General features: G+C 36.6%; 1 protein-coding gene across 1 annotated transcript in view; it reads left to right on the forward strand.

Moving 5' to 3' along the window:
* Nucleotides 1-20,428, forward strand: part of VPS13D (vacuolar protein sorting 13 homolog D) — a 104,281-nt gene that overhangs the window by 7,345 nt on the left and 76,508 nt on the right. The window contains 18 exon segments of the mRNA XM_035901911.1: nt 241-333; nt 984-1,194; nt 1,752-1,931; nt 2,365-2,495; nt 3,219-3,291; nt 3,822-3,992; nt 5,190-5,320; nt 6,245-6,377; nt 7,923-10,145; nt 10,511-10,662; nt 11,439-12,473; nt 13,387-13,477; nt 14,039-14,165; nt 15,058-15,238; nt 16,365-16,547; nt 19,085-19,304; nt 19,796-20,006; nt 20,141-20,312. Coding sequence (XP_035757804.1) covers nt 241-333; nt 984-1,194; nt 1,752-1,931; nt 2,365-2,495; nt 3,219-3,291; nt 3,822-3,992; nt 5,190-5,320; nt 6,245-6,377; nt 7,923-10,145; nt 10,511-10,662; nt 11,439-12,473; nt 13,387-13,477; nt 14,039-14,165; nt 15,058-15,238; nt 16,365-16,547; nt 19,085-19,304; nt 19,796-20,006; nt 20,141-20,312 — 5,718 coding nt within the window.

A 20,428-nucleotide genomic window follows, 5' to 3' on the forward strand; every position in this document is an offset into this window, starting at 1 on the left:
ATGAAAAGTGTTAAAAGAATGTATTTTACAGTGCAAATAAACTTTTTGTGATACGGGGAATGTCAGTGTTACAGTTGCCCGCATGACTTCTGTTTATTTTCGTGTGCTTAGACACTTGGATATGATTGTTAGTTTTTTCTATAAACCACTAACTCACTCACTGCAGAGATGTTTGAGATGTTTGTGAATAAGATGCTATATTCTTCTAGTGCAGTTACTTTACCTTTTCTGTCTTTTCAGGCAGAAATGCATCGTATTGAAGATGAGCAAACTTATGAAGAGTTGAAGATACTATATGAGATCGTTCATGATAAATTTCATGACCTAGCTGAGGTGAGGAACTTTCTACATAGAGGGTAATATTTGGAATCTTTAAATGAATTATTCTGAGGTATTGTGTTCTGCTCTGCTTGAGAGTGTTAGCCTGTATTTGCTTTGATTTAGAAGTGCGGCATTAATGCTAAAATTGCAAACAATGCTCAGTTCTTGCAGTTTTTACTGTTGTGTCATTTGCACAGTGAAATCTTTTGTCTAGTCATATGACAATCTTCCTCAATAGTAGCCTTGCCAGAATTCCTAGGGCAGGTACTCTTCATCTTAAAAACAGAGTGTGGAAATAAGGGCCTATAACGAATATTTCCCCAGAATAAATATATGGCAGAAGTGAGTCTCATGTAAATGGCTTTCTGAGCACACTTCATAAAAGATGGACTGATCTCTCTAACAGTGCAATGTCGTCCCTCTTCCAAATACCGTTGCTAAAATTTAGAGCTGTGTTGCAGCAGTTAATGATATGTTTGTTATTTCTTTGCTGCTGCTCTCCTAATAGGCTAAGTATTGATTGAAAATATCACTGCTGGTATACTGAATAGTCCTGAGTAGATAGTAGATGGAGTTGTATTTTTATGGTGATGTTTTTGTACACTTGTGATATTCTTTCACTTATTAGCAGTAATGTGTATGTCTTCAATGTTCAAACATAGAGTGTTAAAGAGCCATTGCCTGATTCCCCTGGAGGTTCCCCTACAGCAGAATCTGCACATGGCAGTAGCACTGGAATGCTGCAGTATCTTCAGTCTTGGTTTCCTGGTTGGGGAGGTTGGTATGGATATGCTCAGCAAACATATGAAGGTGAACCTTTTGAAGGGCTGCTGCCAGACCCAAAGGAACAGTGGAATCCAGAAGACATACTAGGTATGGAAATACAGGATTTTCTGGTTCTTTTTAAGGCTGTTAACGCTACCATAGTTACATACCTGGTAAAGGAGAACAGAAACAACTCTTTGGTCCTGTGCTGTTAAAAGGTTACACATGTCAACTGATGTACCTAGGCAGCAGAGCCTGTCTAAAGCTTAATAACCTGTTAAAAAATCTCAGTACCTGGTGTACCTGCTTATTTCTAAAGCGGTAATGGAATACACTTCCACTATTACAGATTTAAATGGCAAAGAGCTTTGGGATTTTTTCTGTTTAGGTGGGTGGGGGTCATGTTAGTGTGCTGTGACTGTGTATAACATTAACAGTACTGGGTTCCTAAATGTAGGTCTACATTACCTTAATTGAAATAGAATATACAGTTTTGTTAAGGAAGAAGGTACATCTACTTTATTTTTTGTTTCTATTTTTCTTCCGTAGAGCTGGGGATATCTTTATTTTCAAATTCAGAGAAACTTTTTTGTTTTTCACCAGCCTTCCAGAAACTTGACTTATTTAATGTATTCTTTTGGTTTGGTTTTTTTTTTTTTCATTAGGTGCAGATGAATTTTTTGATCCTGCTGCAGATGCTTCTAGTATGAATACCTTTACAAAGAGAGATCATGTTTTTGCTAAATTAAATCTACAGTTGCAGGGTGGCTCTTTCACTCTGTTGCATAAGGAGAAGAAGATGGTGCATGCTGAGGAGACTGCTTTTATGCAGCTAGAGTTTTCAGGTATTAAGTCAATTTCTGTTCTTTCTTAAAAAAGACCAGAGCTTTGTCCACCTTCAGGCCTCCCTTTGATTTTTGTTTTTAGTTCATTGAATTACTGCACTGAAACAAAGTTCAAAATGAAAATATAAAAACAGCTGGTGGAAATTGATGTATCAAGTGAAAATAAGTTTCTCTCTTCAGATGTGTGAGTGATTTCAACGCAGAAATCTAATTTTAGATAGTTATGTGTGAAAGGAAGACAACTATAGAAATACATGCTTCACAATCGTTGTAATGTACTCCAAATTTCCATGTTTAACCTTTTTAGTGGAAAGAAATATATATAAGCACTCCCAAAAGACATGCTTGTTGGATATTTGTTATCTGTAAAATTTAAATAAAACCTGTGCTGTGTACAGAAGAAATAAAAGCATTTTATGTATTTATATTCCAGGTGTAAAGATCTTAGCAGAATCCCTTCCTCGCAGAAATTCTTCTCTTCTCAAAGTTCAGCTTGGTGGTCTTTTTCTGAGGGATTTGGCAACAGAAGGGACCATATTTCCCGTTCTTGTTTTCCCGAATCCTGTAGGTGAAAAAACGTCTTTAAGTTACTATGCAGGATGCCGAAGTGTGTATGAAAATAGTTATATTCCAAAAGTCAACACATGTTTTTCTTGGTTTGTGTCTTAGCCCAGAAGGAACACAAAAGTCTTGAAGAAAAATTTCCAGTTGCTGAACTTAACTTTTCCCCTCCCTTCCCAGAGATTATTTGTAGAACTCTTCATTGTTTGCTCTGTATGCTTGTAGCTTTAATGTTACATGTGTTGGGAAGAAGATAATTTGTTGAACAAGATTTGATTTTTTGGAACAATCGGCACTTCTGCTTAGTCAGTGATTGTTATTTCTCATAAAGCCCTTTGGTCCAAGTAAAGTTTTATTTCACCTGTATACTGTTACACTAAAAGAAGAAATACAGATTTTTTCTTCTTCCTAATAAATTGCTGAAAAGATATCAAATACCGCTTCTGATCAAACAAAATGTGAATCTAATTCCATGAGAATTTCCTATGTATTTTGTACTTTGTCATTTGTAGAGAACTGACTGAAATTTGCACTTTAGACTTCAGTCTGTCTGCTACATGAGTAGATAGCATTAGCTTCTTAGTCATACTTCCTTCTCTTGTTTGACTACATATAATTCACTTATAAAGTGACCATAAGACTAATACAGAAAAGACTTCTTATGCTTATATCAGGTGGCTTGGTTGATTTTATCTAAACAATCTTTTTCTTTTAAATCCTTACCAGCAAAAAGAGGTTGGCTGCATGTCTTCTTTTGGACTCCAGAGTTTGTCCTCAGAAATGACTAATCAGAACACTGGTAAAGATTTCATTTTATGTTTGATGATAATAAGCATATGAGATATTTCCTACAAACCAGAAATTTCAAAACCTAAGTGCCAAGAGATTGGATTAATGTAAATGCTTTTTGCAGATAGCAAAGATAAAATCATAGAAGTTTTGTTCAGACATAAGGGTGGGTGCAAGTTGACTTTAAAGGAAATGAGTAAGAAATAATGTATTTCAGGACAATGGGAGTTGCACTTGGTCTTTAGCCTGGTTTAAAAAAAGAAAAAAATTGTTAGGAGTTCAACATTAGAATCCCAGATCTAAAAATGTTTTTGTATATACAAACATGTTGAATTCAGAATTCATGTTGAATTCATAGAAGTTGATCATATTACTTGCTTTTCTGTTACTGAAAAATTTTCAGACAGCTGCTATGTTCCTAGTGGTACCAATTAAAAATTAGTTATTACATTCTTTGGGGTTTGTTTTTTGCTTTTGTCCATTTGTTTGGTGGGGTTTTTTTTGTTTTACAATTGCTTTTATAACTCATTTTTTATTCAGTTGCAGATCCTGATGCCCCAGTGTTTGAGATGCTTTATGAAAGAAATCCTATCCACAGCAATTTTGAGAGGCGCCTGGAAGTCAGTACCAGACCTCTAAATATTATTTACAATCCACAAGCCATTAAGAAAGTAGCTGACTTCTTCTACAAGGGAAGGGTTCATACCTCAGGTTAACCTTTAATGTGTTTTTTTGGTGGGGTTGGGGGTTTTTTTGGTGGTATTGTATATTTTCTTACCTTTTTTATTTATTTTCTTTTTTAGAAATATAAAGCACTAATCAAAGAATCTTCACTTTAAATTAAGCAATACTCTGAGTCTTCTCTGGATGATTTTTTGTTTGTTTGTTTCTTTGTTTAATTGAATCAGGGATTTTGCTTAGGCAGACTCGTGAATCTTCTACTTTAAAATTGCAAGTTGCTGCTATACCACACAGTGGATGTTCATGCTGCCTAAATTAAAATGTGTAAATAAAGTGGCCTGCTTCTTTCGTCTCTCCTGGAATTGATGGAGAACAACAGTTTTTTCTGAGAGGACAATTAAAAGCAGAGTATTTTCTATAGTAATGATACAGGAGAAACTGTGTTCTAATTCCTGTTGTATCTCTTTTGTTGGTTAAATTAATTCTGACCTTTCTTAAAGCTACTTGAGGTACCTTGTTTTTTAGATGTTGAACATACTGCTTACCTAAGCTTCTAAGGACAGCAAGATTTAGGAGTCTAGTACCTGAGCCTGTAACATTACAAAGTGACTGCCTTTGCATTTTTAGTTGTTAAAGTTCAGTTTCTGAGGAGATGGGAGATGAGAATAAGGAACATTAAAATGTCCTTAAAGTATGAATTCTTCTGTTAATTTTGGCAGATACCAAAAGATTTAAGTTACCTGGCATAAAGGTGTGAATGATACTTACCTTTTCTCAAAAGATGAGAATATTGCATAAATGTTAGAGTTAAAGTTTAAAACAAACAAGCAAAACAAACAAACAAACAAACAAAGACTGCTTACACGATCCACAAACTACTTAACATTTAGTCAGAATTTCCTCTGTTGCTGTACTTACGACCCTTTCTGTCTCCCTCAAATTTAGTAATTCAGGTTGAAGGTCTGTTAAATAAAGACCAGAAAAAGGTTTGGGAAGTGGGGTTTTTGGTGGATTTTTTCATGCTTAGATGCTTCCTTTATTCTGTGAAGCAACCTGACGTGTAGGTAGAGCCAGTGGCTTTGCACTGCTCTGTTTTCCTGTCCCATATTTTACTGCTAAATTTTAAAATAGATCTTTTCTTTTTTCTCTTTCTTTCTTTTATTTTTTTCCTGATTCAGTAACAGATGAACAAAATTATACCTAGTCAGTTTTGTATCTCTTGTGCAGGTTTCGGATATCAATCTGAGTTGGAGGCAAGAGTGGCTGAAGCTGCTAGAAGACAGTACAACAAGCTGAAAATGCAGACAAAAGCTGAAATCAGGCAAACTATCGATCGTTTACTAGTAGGAGACTTCATTGTAAGTTTCTGCCCCCAAAATGTTTATATAGGCTTTTTTTTTTTCCATATGCTTTAAAAAGGGCTTGAAGCTCTAAAGAGTGGGGGGTTTTGTTGTTCATTTGTGTGGTGTTCTTTTTTAAGAAAGTGAGGAGTCTCACATGTGGTATTGTAGTATTCCTTTTGCTGTCAACCAGTCCATTTTTGTGGTGCAGACCAGTAGTGATTAATGGCAGAATAGTATTCTTCTGCTCTTGACCCCATTATTGAGATGACTTCTTGCCAACTTGTTGGCTCCAGTGTGGGTTGGACCTCTGTTATGTCCAACTTAGTAAATTTGTGTGTAACCTATTTAAAGATTATTTTCTAAATTAAAAAAACTGTTCCACATGTATTTGGGGTTTTCCTCATTCGTCAGTTTTCAAGTAATATTAGTATGTGTATCAGTATCATTAATCCCTAGCTTTGGAGTTAGCTATATTGATGCAAGATAGTTGTTTTATATTGGGTTTAGTGAAATGAAAAAAATATTTGTTCTGAAAATAGTTCGATGTTTGATAAAACAGTCTAGCATGTGTTGTATTTATGGATAGCCTTGTCAAGGATTTATCTGATTCATTGTCATGTAGAAGGTAGATGCCTTCTCTTAGCTGTGCTGGTAGGTCCACTCTCCTCAGTGTAGAGATGGGGAGTCCCTCTGGAGAAGGATTCATTGCATCTCTCTTGGCATGGGATGTTTCACCCACTGAAAGTGTCTCTTCATTAACCGTAATGGAAGTCTGTGGCTTAACAAGGTACCGAACTTTAGTATGGCTGAAGTTAGTGAAGACTAGCTCTTCAGGTGAAAAAGTGGCTAGCTAGGTTGATTTGTTGACATGGCTTTTTTTTTGTATGTGAGTGGAAACTATTTCTTATGGGCTATTGTATCTTTCCTCATAACTTTCAGGAAAACAGCAAAAGCTGGACCGTGTGCCTTGATATTTCTGCCCCTCAGGTGATCTTTCCTGATGATTTCAAATTTGTGGATCCAGTGTTAGTTGTTGTAGATCTGGGAAGAATATTACTTACCAATTCTCAAGGTATGATCTAGAATTATTGCAGCTTTCCTTTTCTTTCCACCTTCTCACAAAAACTCTTTTGTGTGTGTAGAAATTATAGATGTCTTAAGGTTATTTCCCCTATATATGCGTAGTTTCACATAATAATTCTGCTATTATCAATAAATTTTTAATTAAGATTGATATACAGTTTTAAAAGGGGGGTGTTTGGGTTTGTTGGGGGTGTGGGGTTGTTTTGGGATTAACTTTTAAATTAAAGGCTCCCCTGTGATATCTTGCACCTCTTGAAGACTGTGAACAGGTTTGAAGCTAGTGTGTCAGGCACTTTACCATAGAAATTATTTTGGTTTAGAGTGGTATAAGATTTAGCTGTTGAATACTTTTTCAGGACAGTGCTCCCAGTGAAAGTGTGCTTCGATAAGCCCTCCAGTTCTGGAGTCACGTGGATGTCTGTTCTTAGCACGTGTGTCTACACCTAGCCAAATAAAAGTGAAAGAAAAACTGGTGTCTTTTGTTTGTATCAAAAGTTAAGATCATTGCTTCTTAAACAAATGACTGCTGCTTTCCTGTTCCACTAAGAAAACAATGCAGGAAAATTAAAAAGAAAGAACAGTGGAGCTTGTAAATAAAATTAGACCTACTTAAAATCTAGCTGAACTGTATAGTGTGTGAGGATATGTTAAAAACATTGGAAGAGATACATATGTGGTATTCATTTCCTTTTTTTAAAAAGTGCAGCTGTAGGATGAGCTGTTTCCTGGTGCAGTGGGAAGTTGAGGTGTCAAGCCCAGAACTGTCTAGAGTGGAATGTTTTTACTCTGGATGTCTTGAAATCATTCAGCCTTTTCTAGCACCAGCTAATCTCTGCAAGGTTTTAGTAGTTTCCTTTTTAGTAAATTCTGTCTTAGGGCAAACTAGAAAAAGAACAAAAAATTGTTTCTTTAAGATTGATTTGTATTTCCCTGTGAAATTGAGGCATTGGGCTGTTTAGATTAGCTTGACCTTAAAAAAAAAAGAAAGGTAAAAAAGAGCAGGAAAGTATTGGGGGGGTGTTCGTGCTTTCTAGAGTAGAAAAAATCCTTTTCTTATGATAATTAAATGAAAGTTAATATTGGCAATAAAGGTCATTGGACAGAAACTCCTGGTCATAAATATATTGTAGTTAAGTAGCTCCTACCTTTCAATTGGTTCTGAGGATCAAAAGAATTGCATAGGCAGAGTAATATGTTTTGGTTTTTTGGTTGGTTTTTTTTTTAACAACTTGATTAAATGTAAATTTTGTAGTAATAGTAAGTGGGTTAAAATGAGAAAATAGTGTCTTTTAATAGATTCTGTAATACATTGTGACTGACATCTGCATGCGTGTAAAAGAAGTGTAGTAGATTTCCTGTTGAGAAAAAAAGAAGTGACAGTGGAAGGAGGCAAGGATAGTGCCGGATATGCTTTCTGTTTTAAAAAAAAAACCAGCTTCAGACAAGATGATCAGGTAATGATGGAAAACATCAAAGGAGAGGGGAGAACACTTTTGTTTATTTGTTTGTTTACTATTATTTTTTTAATCCACAGAAGAATCTAAAAGGAGTGCAGATACTTTTTCTTCAGAAGTCAATGAATTGAGTGATGAGGAATACAAAACACCTCTTGCAACTCCTCCCAATACTCCACCACCAGAATCTAACACTAATAATGGCATCAAAATGTCTGAATTTACTGGTGTGGAAATAAGTGAAGAGCAGCTACAAGCACACTTAATGAGTAAAAAAATGTATGAGAGATACACGCTTTCGTTTATGGACCTTCAGATCATGGTGGGCCGAGTGAAAGACAACTGGAAACACGTTCAAGATAGCGATGTGGGTCCAACTCATGTGGTAGAAAAATTCAATGTTCACCTGCAGTTGGAGCGCAGATTGATATACACGTCTGACCCGAAATACCCAGGAGCTGTCTTGTCTGGCAGCCTGCCAGACTTGAAAATTCATATCAATGAAGACAAAATATCAGCTCTGAAGAACTGCTGTACACAGCTTAGTACTCCTGAAACTAAGTCTTCTGATGCCCTACATTTAGGAAAAGACAAGATTTTTGCAGAGGTTGACCAGCTTGGCAGTTTGCATGATTCTGTAATGAATCTAACACAGAGTGTTGTAATGCTAGAACAACATACCAGGGAAGTTCTTGTTGAATCTCAGCTACTTTTGGCTGAATTCAAAGTAAACTGTATGCAGCTGGGTGTTGAAAGTAATGGGCGATACATCTCTGTACTCAAGGTTTTTGGCACCAATGCCCATTTTGTGAAAAGGCCATATGATGCGGAGGTGTCCCTGACTGTTCATGGCCTGTTACTGGTTGATACTATGCAAACATATGGAACAGATTTTGATCTTTTGATGGCTTCTCATAAGAATCTGAGTTTTGATGTGCCAACAGGAAGTCTTCGAGACAGCCGGGCTCAGTCCCCAGTTTATGGACCATATGATGCACGTCCCATTGATGTAGCTAGTTTGGCAGAGAGATGCGCTACAGCCTCAACTACTTCATCTGGTAACAATGGAAAAGATCAAGAGTCCCTGATAAAGTTAGAGTATCAGTTTGTGAGTGCAGAATGTCCATCAATGAATTTGGATAGCAGTCTGCAGGTGATCTCTGTACAGGTGAACAATCTGGATATCATCCTTAATCCAGAGACTATTGTTGAACTGATTGGGTTTCTCCAGAAATCTTTCCCGAAGGAGAAAGAAGATTCTAGTCCTCAGCCTTTAATAACTGACTTGGAAAGAGACTGGAGGGAACAGGAAACCTTCCAGTCTACCTATGTACAGAATACAGAGGTAGCAGTTGATATTCACTGGTTAAATATACTCCTTCTCAGGACAGTTGGCATGACAAATGGAGAAAAATACGGCAGAAAAATTGCAACAGCCAGTATTGGTGGCACCAAAGTCAATGTCTCCATGTGTAGTAAACTTGATGTAAATGGCTCTCTTGGTTGCCTTCACCTCATGGACCTAACACAAGATAGTGTTAAGAACCAGTATGTTGTCAGCATAGGGAATACAGTAAGGTATGAAAATCTCATTGGTGATGTAGATTACTTTGAATCTTTATTCTTTAGGCTTGATGATGAAAATAGCCTTCCAGATGCTTTAAGTTTCACTTTCACAGAAAAGTCAAAAGAGGAATGTTCTCTCAACCTCAAAATGGCCTCCTTACACTACAACCACTCAGCTAAATTTTTGAAAGAACTAACTTTGTCAATGGATGAATTGGAAGAGAATTTCCGCAGCATGCTGAAAAGCGCAGCTTCAAAAGTTACTACAGTCTTGGCAACTAAAACAGCTGAATACAGTGAAATGGTTTCTTTGTTTGATACAACACCACGGTCAAGAGATGTTACCAACTTAGAAGATAATGAAGGCTATGCATTTGGATCACAACCTCTCAAAACTGATACTATTAAGCTTATATTAAATGTAAACATTGAATCACCGATTGTCTCAATACCTCGAAAGCCTGGTAGCTCTGAACTGCTTGTAGGTCATCTAGGACAAATATCTATTCAGAATTTTATACCAGGAGAAGATGAATCTACAAGTGATAGACTGCAAGTTGAAATTAAAGATATTAAAATGTATTCTTTAAATAGCAGTCAATTTACAAGCAAGAAGGAGCCTGCAAGTGAAACATCTCGTGGCCTGCATTCTTCTTCAGGTCCTGCCAGTATTAATAGCCAGGAAGAATCCCATTTTACTCGTCATGACTTCTTTGAATCATTACATAAAGGCCATGGTATGTTAATGAGAGGAGTCTTAATTCTTTTAATATGAGTAGTAGATGGTACTGAAAAGGTGTATTGACCGTAGCTCTGTTTGATTGTATATTCTGTCTCACCCATCCTCCTGAAATACGCTGCTCAAGTTTAATTACAATGGACAAGTTATTTTATTTATATCCATTTGTAGTCTACTAAGCAAAAACTGAATAGTGCCTTTCATGCAGAGTTTTAACAAAACACAGCCATATATACTTATTTTAGCATAGCTAAGAGATTCTGGGCAAGTTAAATAGCTACTATGTTATCTCTGCTGTACAGTCTTTATAGGATAATTTGTTCATTTATTATAATGTTGTTTTAATTTAATTTTTTTTAATAGCTTTCCATATTCTGAATAATACCACCATCCAGTTTAAATTGGAAAAGATACCACTAGAGAGAGATTTGGATTTAAGTTTTCCTCTGAGTAATGAAGACTTTGGAATATCGAGCATTATGAAGATTGAAGGGAAATTTGTGAACCCTCTTCAGGTATAGTGATGTAGTATTTCCACTATCAATATAGAAGTGTTTCCCTGCATAGAAGATAAGTATTTTTTGGACAAATATCTTCAGGTTTAACATATTGGTAGTTTAGAAGTCAGATCTTTATAAATGTGGTTAGAAGAGACAGTCTTAAGTCTAATAACAATGACTAAAATTTAATCTTGTTCTGGGGCATTTTAGACATCTTTATGAATTAGTCTAACTTCTACTTACCCTGAATACCTGTCACAGAAGGAAAAATAAATGTGCCACTGTCCACAGATGTTTATTTGCAGTTCTAGTAGAAACTAAGAATTAAAAACCCATTATCTTAAAAAAATCTCTGCAGGAGCAGAGATTTTAAATAGAGGAAACTGAAACTTCTAAAGCTAAGGAGGCAAGCAATGATGGCTGCATATACTACTGCACATATATTCATATATTACTCAGCATGGTAAATTAAGGCTAGTTTGGGTGATAAATTATTTTTTACTAACTCTGTGTGGATGCTTTTTGCCTAGGAATACAAGGTATCCTATTCTAGGACCTAGCCTGTATGTTTCCAGATTGTGTCATCTTAGAGAGCTAATACAGAAGAATTGTTTTGCTTCAACTTTGCATTGTACCTTGTTCTGGTTTATTTTTTACTTGTGGACAAACTTAAAATTTGTCTGGTTTGAAATTCCACAACCTTTCCACTTGTGAGTTTTAAAATATATGTACTGATTTTATTAATATAGAGAGCTCTAATGTGGTGATTGTTTCTTTTTTCTACATTGTAGGTGGTGTTAGCAAAACATGTGTATGAACAAGTCCTGCAGACTCTGGATAATTTAATTTACAGCGAAGACTTGAACAAATTTCCAACCACTTCTGTATCTGCAACTTGTCATAGTTCTCCTTCAGCATCACTTCATAGTACAGGCACAGAATTCTCAAGTGAACGGAAGGAAAATGGCTTATTCAGCCATTCTAGTTTTAATGCTGTTCCAAACAAGTCACTAGCTATCAGGGAAACAAAGTCTTTTACTCAGATTCAAGCAAATTTTCATATCTCGGAGCTCCAGGTTCAGTTAAGTGGTGATCTTACACTTGGTGCACAAGGCCTTGTCAGCCTTAAGTTTCAGGATTTTGATGTTGAGTTTGCTAAAGATCATCCTCAGACTTTGTCTATTCAGATTGCCTTGCGTTCTCTGCTAATGGAAGATCTTCTGGAAAAAAACCCAGACTCTATGTATAAGAATCTCATGGTGTCCCGCGGAGCACCCAAGCCATCCAGTTTAGCACACAAGGAGTACCTTTCACAGTCTTGTCCCTCGGTATCCAATGTGGAATATCCAGATATGCCACGTTCTCTACCTTCCCATATGGAAGAAGCACCTAATGTCTTTCAGCTATACCAAAGACCAATTTGTGCCTCACGTAAGAAGCAAAAAGAAGATGCTGATTCTGAGTATCCTCTGACTCCACCTCCTTCTCCAACAGCAGACAGATCCAAGTTGCCCTGTGGAAAAAGTAACTTTGATGATTCATTAGTTCATATCAATATATTTCTAGTGGATAGGAAACATCCTGAATTTTCTTCTCACTATAAAAAAATTAACCGTAGTGTAGATGTTGATTTTAATTGTCTAGATGTCTTAATAACTTTGCAAACTTGGGTAGTGATACTGGATTTCTTTGGGATCGGATCCACTGCTGATAACCATGCTATGAAGCTGCAACCTGAAGATACTCAGCAGACAATCAAATCAGAAATAAATACCTTGTCAGCTTCTCAAGCCCAAGAGCCTGTAAACACTAAGCTGGATCTGAAGGTATACTTGAGATGCAAAATAGTAATTGGATTGTCTGTCGTAAAACGTCTGGTTTATAGAAACTTAAGGTGACATTTAAATTGAATGTTTTATATTCTAGTGGAGAATGCGCATACATTCAGAAACAGATTTAAAGCATGCGTAGATGTAGTTAAAAAAGAAGTGCAGAAGTTATAGAAAAGCAAAACATTTGCAAAACAATTGGCTCTCTTGCTCTGTGCCTTCTTAGCCACGTGTATGGCACTTGAAGGGAGGCTGAAGTAGAACGCCCCATGTTCATCCAATGGAGCTCTCGTGGGTAGATTTGACACCCACCCCCAGCCCCATCAGTCTGCTCTATGTCTGAGAGTCTAAGGGAAGTGTAAGTCTTGTGGGCAGTGACTGTTCTTTCCCTGGGATAACACAGGGCACAGACTTTCAATGTCTGTAATCTCTTAAATGATAAGGTTGCTTCAGTATTAAAGACCTGACGTACTGAAATTGGCACTGTGCTGTTCTGGGCACTATGGAGTTTATTTTAAAAAAAAAAAGTATATACTTTTATAAATACATAGATGTGTGTCTATGCATATATACGTTTTCTTTTTTAAAAAAAATCATCTCTGTACATGTATGTAGTCTTTGTCCAGAGGTCCTGCAGTCTAACTTAAAAATGACAAATCTTGAAAGAGAAAAGGACAAAGATAACAGTGCTAGGATTTGTTGATGAGCTGATCATTCTGAGTTGCTTGGGAGACCCGTTAATGTGCAAACAAGGAAGTAAAAGGGTTGCTTTCCTCCAGTGTCTCCCAATCAGATAATTCTTGTTTGCTATTTATGTGGTACAGTGCAATTGTCTTGAAAAAAACCTAACAAGACGTTTCAGCTATGAAGTCATAGTTTAATACCAACCTGTTCCTTTTTTTTTGACCAGGTCCATTCTTTATCATTAGTACTGAATAAGACAACTAGTGAGCTTGCTAAAGCAAGCGTGTCAAAACTTGCAGCTCACTTGGAAGTGATTGGTGAGTGGATTGGAGGGCTAAGGCTGTATGCAGTTTAAAATAAAAGGAGTTGTGATTTGAAATGCTTTTATTGTGGTGCTCATTTTGGGGGAGGGGGGGGGCATGTTTCTGTGTTTGTTTCCTGGGGAGGGTGCACATTCTCTTCCCACTGCTTCTTCCTTTGCTTTTCCAGGCTTGATTTTAAATCCTCACATCCCTGCCAGTTGTCAAACCCTTGATCATCGTTGCTGAGACTGGCTAGGATTTTAATACTTCACTTTCACAGAGCAGAATAATAGTGTATAGTACCGCTTTAGAGATAAAAAAAAAAGAGTTCTAAGTTTTCACAAATCAAAGTGGTGTGATCACACTATGTATGTAAAGCATAGAGTTATGTTTGGGTTAATACAAACTTTCTGGCAGAAAGTCGTGATTTTCTTTGAACATGAGGTTTAATGTTTAAACGAATGTCATTTATTTAATTGCTTGTAATGAGTCTATCCCACTAATAGAAACTTTTGGATTTTAGTAACTTATCTGTGCTTGAGGATCCTAATTGTCTGTCTTTTGTCTGTTGTGCAGAGGGAGATTTAGCCCTGCAAGGAAGTATTGGAAGTCTGTCTTTAAGTGATCTTACAGCTCATGGAGAATTTTACAGAGAACGTTTCACTACAAGTGGTGAAGAGGCACTCATTTTCCAAGTCTATAAGTATGAATTTAAACTTCTTGTTACTTGATATTAACACCATTAACACCCCACCCCCCCAAAAAATAACCAAAACTCACACAACCCAAAAAAACCAAACCCACAACTGTCAGGTCGGCATGATTCTGCTTTGGATGCTTGTGACTTTGAACGTTTTCAGTCATAAACTTATGACTTTTAGCTTTTCCTTGTCCTGCATGGCTTATCAGGAAAAAATGTTTTTTTTATTTCTCTCTAAACCTGTTCCTGAAAGTATTCAGGTGATAGTTTGTTCCTAGATAAAATAGTAGTTGCATTTTAAAAGTTGGAAGAGGTTTTCAGCTGATGAAATAGATTTTCCATTGCTCCTTAATTTTGGAATTAAGGGTTCACTTTTGTCATAGTGTACTCTTGAAGTTATTCTGCTCTGTGTAAAGCAATAGTTCTTATCCTGTGATGTTTCATGGTTTTCCACTCCCTTCTCCACACACTAGAATGAATCAGATTAGAAATTATCCAAGTAATGTTACGGAATTCACTTGAAATGTAACAGCACACTGATTCAGAGTTGAATCTACATACTATCATGCAGTAGAGTACTTACCTTACAAGCCACTGTTCAGATGTATAAAATCACCAAAGGTGTATCTGTTAGATGTAGATATTAGGAATACATTCCAAATGTAGAATTTTCCTGTTTGCTTAATTAAAACTCGGTAGCACTTAACTATACGTAACTTAGAAATAATTAATAAACCAGTTTTTCATATCTGTGATTAAAATAGTTTTAATTTATATACTGTGAACATCAGTTAAATCCTCTATATTACTATTTTGAATGCAAAAAAATGAATAGTTACACTATTTGCAAAATGTAGCTAAGATAGCTAAATTTTACTTTCAACCTTTATCGTAGATATGGGAGGCCAGACCCATTGCTGCAGAGGGAGTGTGATATTCGTGTCACCCTGCGAATGGCATCTGTGCAGTATGTGCATACTCAGCGTTTCCAGGCAGAGGTGGTGTCTTTCATCCAGCATTTTACTCAGCTTCAGGATGTCTTGGGGCGGCAAAGAGCAGCAATTGAAGGACAAACAGTATGTCTGCGGTTTTTTCTGGTCTTCTCTAGCCTGCTTTTGGAAGTTGAAATGCAGTATAAAGTTTATGTTAATGCGTCAACTCAGTGAGTTGAAATGATGGGAGGTTTTAGAGTTCTGATGTTAGTGGAGATTGCTCATACTCATAGAATCATAGAATGTTTTGGGTTGGAAGGGACCCCTAGAGGTCATCTAGTCCAACCCCCCTGCAGGAGCAGGGACACCGCTAACTAGATCAGATTGCTCAGAGCCCCGTCCAACCTGGCCTCATCTTGTATGATCTTATTTAGGACCATCCTGGTGCTATTTGAAAGTGTAGAATACTTAATTTGTGCATTACTTAAAACTTTGGCACCTGGATCCTGCTGTATGCACTGATACAGGTGTTTTCCTGTCTTTGTGATGCTGGACAAAAAGGGCTCAAGATTTTGTCTTGCTTTTTTCTTCACTGTTCACCAGATAGTTATAATACTTGAATAAAGAGAACCATGTGATAAGTCCTTCTGTTCTACTCAGGTGTAGGTCTTTGACTAAGTATGATGTCTGGTAGACTGAGAAAATCAGATGCTGAACTTCGGTACAACAGAGTATGTCATGACAGTCATAGCCTATTTTGTACAAAGCTTAATATGGGGATGATTAATATAGTTAATAGTCTTGTTTAAAAAGTTGCTTCTCAAAATTGGCAGAAAGACAGTTAATACTTGCATATATTAAAAGTTTCATTGTGCATCAGTTAGGAAGTTAGAATCTGATTTTGAAACATCTGTTCTAAGTGATTTTTTTTTTCCTTTTGTAAACAATTTTACTTAAGTAACCTTTTCTTTAAGTAGTAAGCTGAGTAGTGTCTGTTATGCCCGAGTTGGGTGGTGACAGTGTGCTTCACTCCTGATTGCTTCACCTGTTGCACAGGTGTGTGCTGTTCGCATCACAGTCCTTTTTTAACTAACTTTATTCTCTGCCTAAAACAAGAGTTTGAGGTTGGTTGGGTTTTTGGTGTTAAATTGTATGACATCCTAATTTTGTAAATCAAGGAATAGTGTTCCTGAATTCGGTACTAATCAGTGTGAAATAATCATCCACTTACTGTATTTTTTTTTTTTTAATGAATTTTTGCTCTTCCCAGGTAAGAGATAAAGCACAGCGAGCTTCCCGAGTTCTTCTTGATATTGAGGCTGGTGCTCCTGTTCTGCTTATACCTGAAAGCTCGAAGTCCAATAGTCTTATTGTAGCTAATCTTGGAAAACTGAAAGTCAAGAACAGATTTCTGTTTGCGGGTATGCCGGGTACTTTTTCATTAAAGAACAGGGTAAGAACATTACTTCTTAATTTAGCAGCTTATGGTTTGTCTAGTTCTTGTGCATTTTATTTCTATATCAAAATGGTAAATGATTCTTACATTTTACTTTATATATACGCTTCGTACTACTAGTAGCAAAACAGCCCATGGCAGTGTGTTGGGTAATCTTCTGGATCTGGCCTGCCGCTGATTGTAGCCAGCTGCTCCCTTCTGTGCCTGCACGTGGGCTGGCTTTCTGAGCCCTTCAGGGTAGAGGGGAGACTGTTCTGTGGAACTCACTAGAACTGGCCTTGTTAGGAAGCAGGACCCAGCTGTGCACACACCTGAACGTGGGAGCATAACAGGCTTTCAGCTAACCCTGTCTGGTAGCTGCTTCAATTCTGCACCAAACAAAATTTCGACAGTGTAAGTAGCGGAAAATAGAGATCTGTATTGGCTGAGGCTTGCTGGAATGCACTGGAGAACAGAATTGGTTTTAAATTTTTTTTTTCTGCTCTTAATGAAGCTGAGGGCATGTAGTTGCTTTGATTAGGTGAAACTTAATGAAAGGTTTCCAGTGAATGCTTGAACTAAAGCTAGGCGCAGGATGGGGAATAGTTGGTGTTGCTGTTGAGAAATACAACCACAAAATTTGGGGAAAGGAAGATCCATCTTGGATGGCTTTCTGTATCTACAAAATGGTTAGTTGTTCTGGGAACCCCCTAATCCCTCTTTAAAAGGGGGGCAGAAATTAGGTGGACTAAATTTCTGCTGCAGTATTGTGGTGCATCTGTTACCTCCATCTTATTTGTATCTACCAGTGTCTTTACTTTAAGGAAATATCGGACTGTAATATTGAGTTGTCTTCTGTATTCTAGTGTGCTAACCTATTTAAAGGTTTGTAAGTGGTAGGTTCCTAAATTAATGTGAGAAGTTAAAGGAAAGGATGGGTGTATAGTAATTTTATTTCAACTTAAAAGTACTGTGTTATGTAGCACTGTAGAAATTTGGGGATTTGAAATGGGATCAGGTGGGGTTTTGTGGGTTTTTTTGTTTTGTTTTCATTTTTCTCTGTCCTATGTTTATTTTTGAGGATCTGATTTTACAAGGCAATGCATACAAGGATCCAGTTTTATTTGAGGTATTTCACATCTTTATAGTAGTGTTCAGGTGCTCCTCATTCATTAAAAAAAAAAGGAAATTTTCTTCTTGAATTTAGCACTTTGAAAGTTCCTTTACATGTTAAAAATGGTGTTTCTGTTCTAAAGACTGCTGAATTCTGCAAGAATTCAATTTAAATTTGTTGTGGTGTGCTCTTTATGCATGTCTGAGGAGCTATTAATTTGGATTTATTGCGTAATTCATAGATTTATAGATTATGTGATGATTTTTCTTTGCATGTACTTTCCAGTCTTGTCTGTACAGTATAAAGTTAAATCTTAAAGTCTTCAAATTTTCAATCTTAAAATCCTTGATCATGGCTGCAATGAATTTTTCCAATAAATAATATTTTAAAACCACATAAGGCAAGTAAGATGAATAATTAAAACGAGCACGGAAAGTCTATGGGCAATCCTGGAGTAAGGGGCGAGTTGATCACTCAGATCACTAAAGACAGATGACTTTTACCTGCTAGGGCTTGTGAAGCTGAGTAAAATTGAAACGTGAGGTCAATAAATTTGAATTGGGACAGACTAAATGAACCCTGAAATTGGCTTTGGACTATAAAGGTAATGTGTAAACCTGTTCCACCAGACATGGGTTTGGGAGAATAAATTCCTAATGTTGATGTGACTATTTTACTAGCGAACTATGCACTTTGCAGGTTTTTAATGCTAGACGCTAGACAGCATCATGAAGGTGGAAAAGCTCGTAAGGTTTCCACCAGGTATGTGGTGGTGGGGAAACGTCTAAAATGTTACACATGAATATAAACGAGCTTTTCTTTTGTCACTTGTGGGGATTTTAGCAGTAAGGGTAGGGATTGATTCTATCTTAAACTCAGCTACTACAGAAAAATTTTGGGACACATTTCAGTATGATGACTGAAGTATTTAAAGTGCATAAATGATAACTTCATGTCTAGAAGTGTTTGTTCACATATTCTAATAAAATATTGAGTTGCTGACATGATCTTGAAGAAATAATGGCATATGTTGTCTTCATCTGAAGATGTTCTGAAAAACAGCTTTAAATTTTTAAAGATCTTTTTTCTACAGAAATGCTTGATATCTTGATGGTCTTACCCCTCTATTTTGTATTAATTTCATTTATATGGAAGTTTTTTGGTTTTGTGCAAAACCCACTGGTTTTGAATTAATTTCTCATTGAAAAGATTTCACAGCTTTTTTGAAAATGTTGCTGAAATAAACTTTTTTAAAAAATGTTTTAATCTGCTGTTAAGGTTATAGTAAAAACGTTTGGTCATCTTTCTATGGTAAAAGATACCAGCATTCAAATAAAAAAGTTAGGTTTTTTGACAGGAATTTGTTGCAGTTCGAACCTTGGTGTATTGGTTCCTTAGAATTTAAAAGTATTTCTAATTACAAAATTACTTTCATTAGCAGGATTCAGTTCAATTTTCATCTCCTTTGGGAACTCCGAAACATAGCATGAAGAAAACAACAAGCGCTGATGAATCAAAAGTAGCCATGGAAGGATTGTTCATGAAAAAATCATCAGGAACAAACATTTCTAGGTTGAAGAGTGAGCCTATGCTGAATACACTGAGCAAGCAACAGGGGCAACAATCAAAGCTACCTATTGTACCAAACCCTGACAGCCCAGGTATGTAAAAAGTAGTAGAAACCCTGTATAGCTCTTCTTTTTTCCTGTAAAATAATGCAGTGCAATTTTGCTTGTATCTTATGTGACACTGAAAAAGTAAGGCTCTGGGTCTAAAGATTGTAGATTTACGAAGAAATGACTTCTTAGTTTCAAGGTTGATTTTTTTTTTTTTTTTTTTTTTTTCAGCTTAAAGGATTGAGGAATTGTAGTTCATTTTTCTGGAACAATCCTGCAATTTGGGCATGTTTTGAGATGCGTATTGCAGGCATGTAAAGAGTATAGTTGGACTCTTAATTAAGAGTTTACATTTACCTGTGAATGAGCTTGGTATCTGGTAGATACAGATACTGATGAGTGTGAATAAAAAAAATGAAAAAAAAAAACCTGAATAACTTCCGGGAGAAACTGGATTTCTTTTTAAAGTAGGTTGCATTAGTTTTGTACAGATACTTTTTTTCTTTCTTAATATGTTATCTCCTGTGCACTTGCAGAGGATCACATCTGCCTCTTAGACTGCATTGTGGTTGATCTGCAGGACATGGACATATTTGCTGCGGAAAGATACCAGAGAGATTATTCAAAGGCTGTGGAAGATACAAGTGCAGACTTGAGCTTTCCATCCTACTTCGTGAGGCAGACAGGAGGAAGCCTATTAACAGAACCTTTCAGACTGAAGTTACAAGTAGAGAGGAACTTAGACAAGTGAGTTTATCTAAACAGGATCACTTTATGCTATCAGCCTGAAGCCAGTGTTAGGTGCCTTTTATTGTATCTTAAAAGTATTGCCTGCTGTGTTACAGCACCTTGAAATACTGAGGTTTTTCCCTTTGTTGTAGAGAGCTAAGTCACGCAGTTGCAGACATCTCGATACATGGCAGTCTGTCATCAGTCCATTGCTCTCTGGATTTGAATAAGTATAAACTGATACGTGGACTGCTGGAGAACAACCTTGGGGAGCCTATAGAAGAGTTCATGCGGCCTTACGATTTGCAGGATCCAAGAATTCATGTAAGAGGAGATATGTGCAGTTGAAATTCTGTCTTGAAATGCCTGGGGGTTTTGCTGATCAGGCTAAATACCTGTTATTTTCTTGTAGTTTACCAGGTGGACTGGTAGATTTAAAA

This window comes from Egretta garzetta, unplaced genomic scaffold, assembly GCF_000687185.1.
Source record: "Egretta garzetta isolate BGI_Z169 unplaced genomic scaffold, ASM68718v1 scaffold69, whole genome shotgun sequence".
Taxonomy (NCBI): Eukaryota; Metazoa; Chordata; class Aves; order Pelecaniformes; family Ardeidae; genus Egretta; species Egretta garzetta.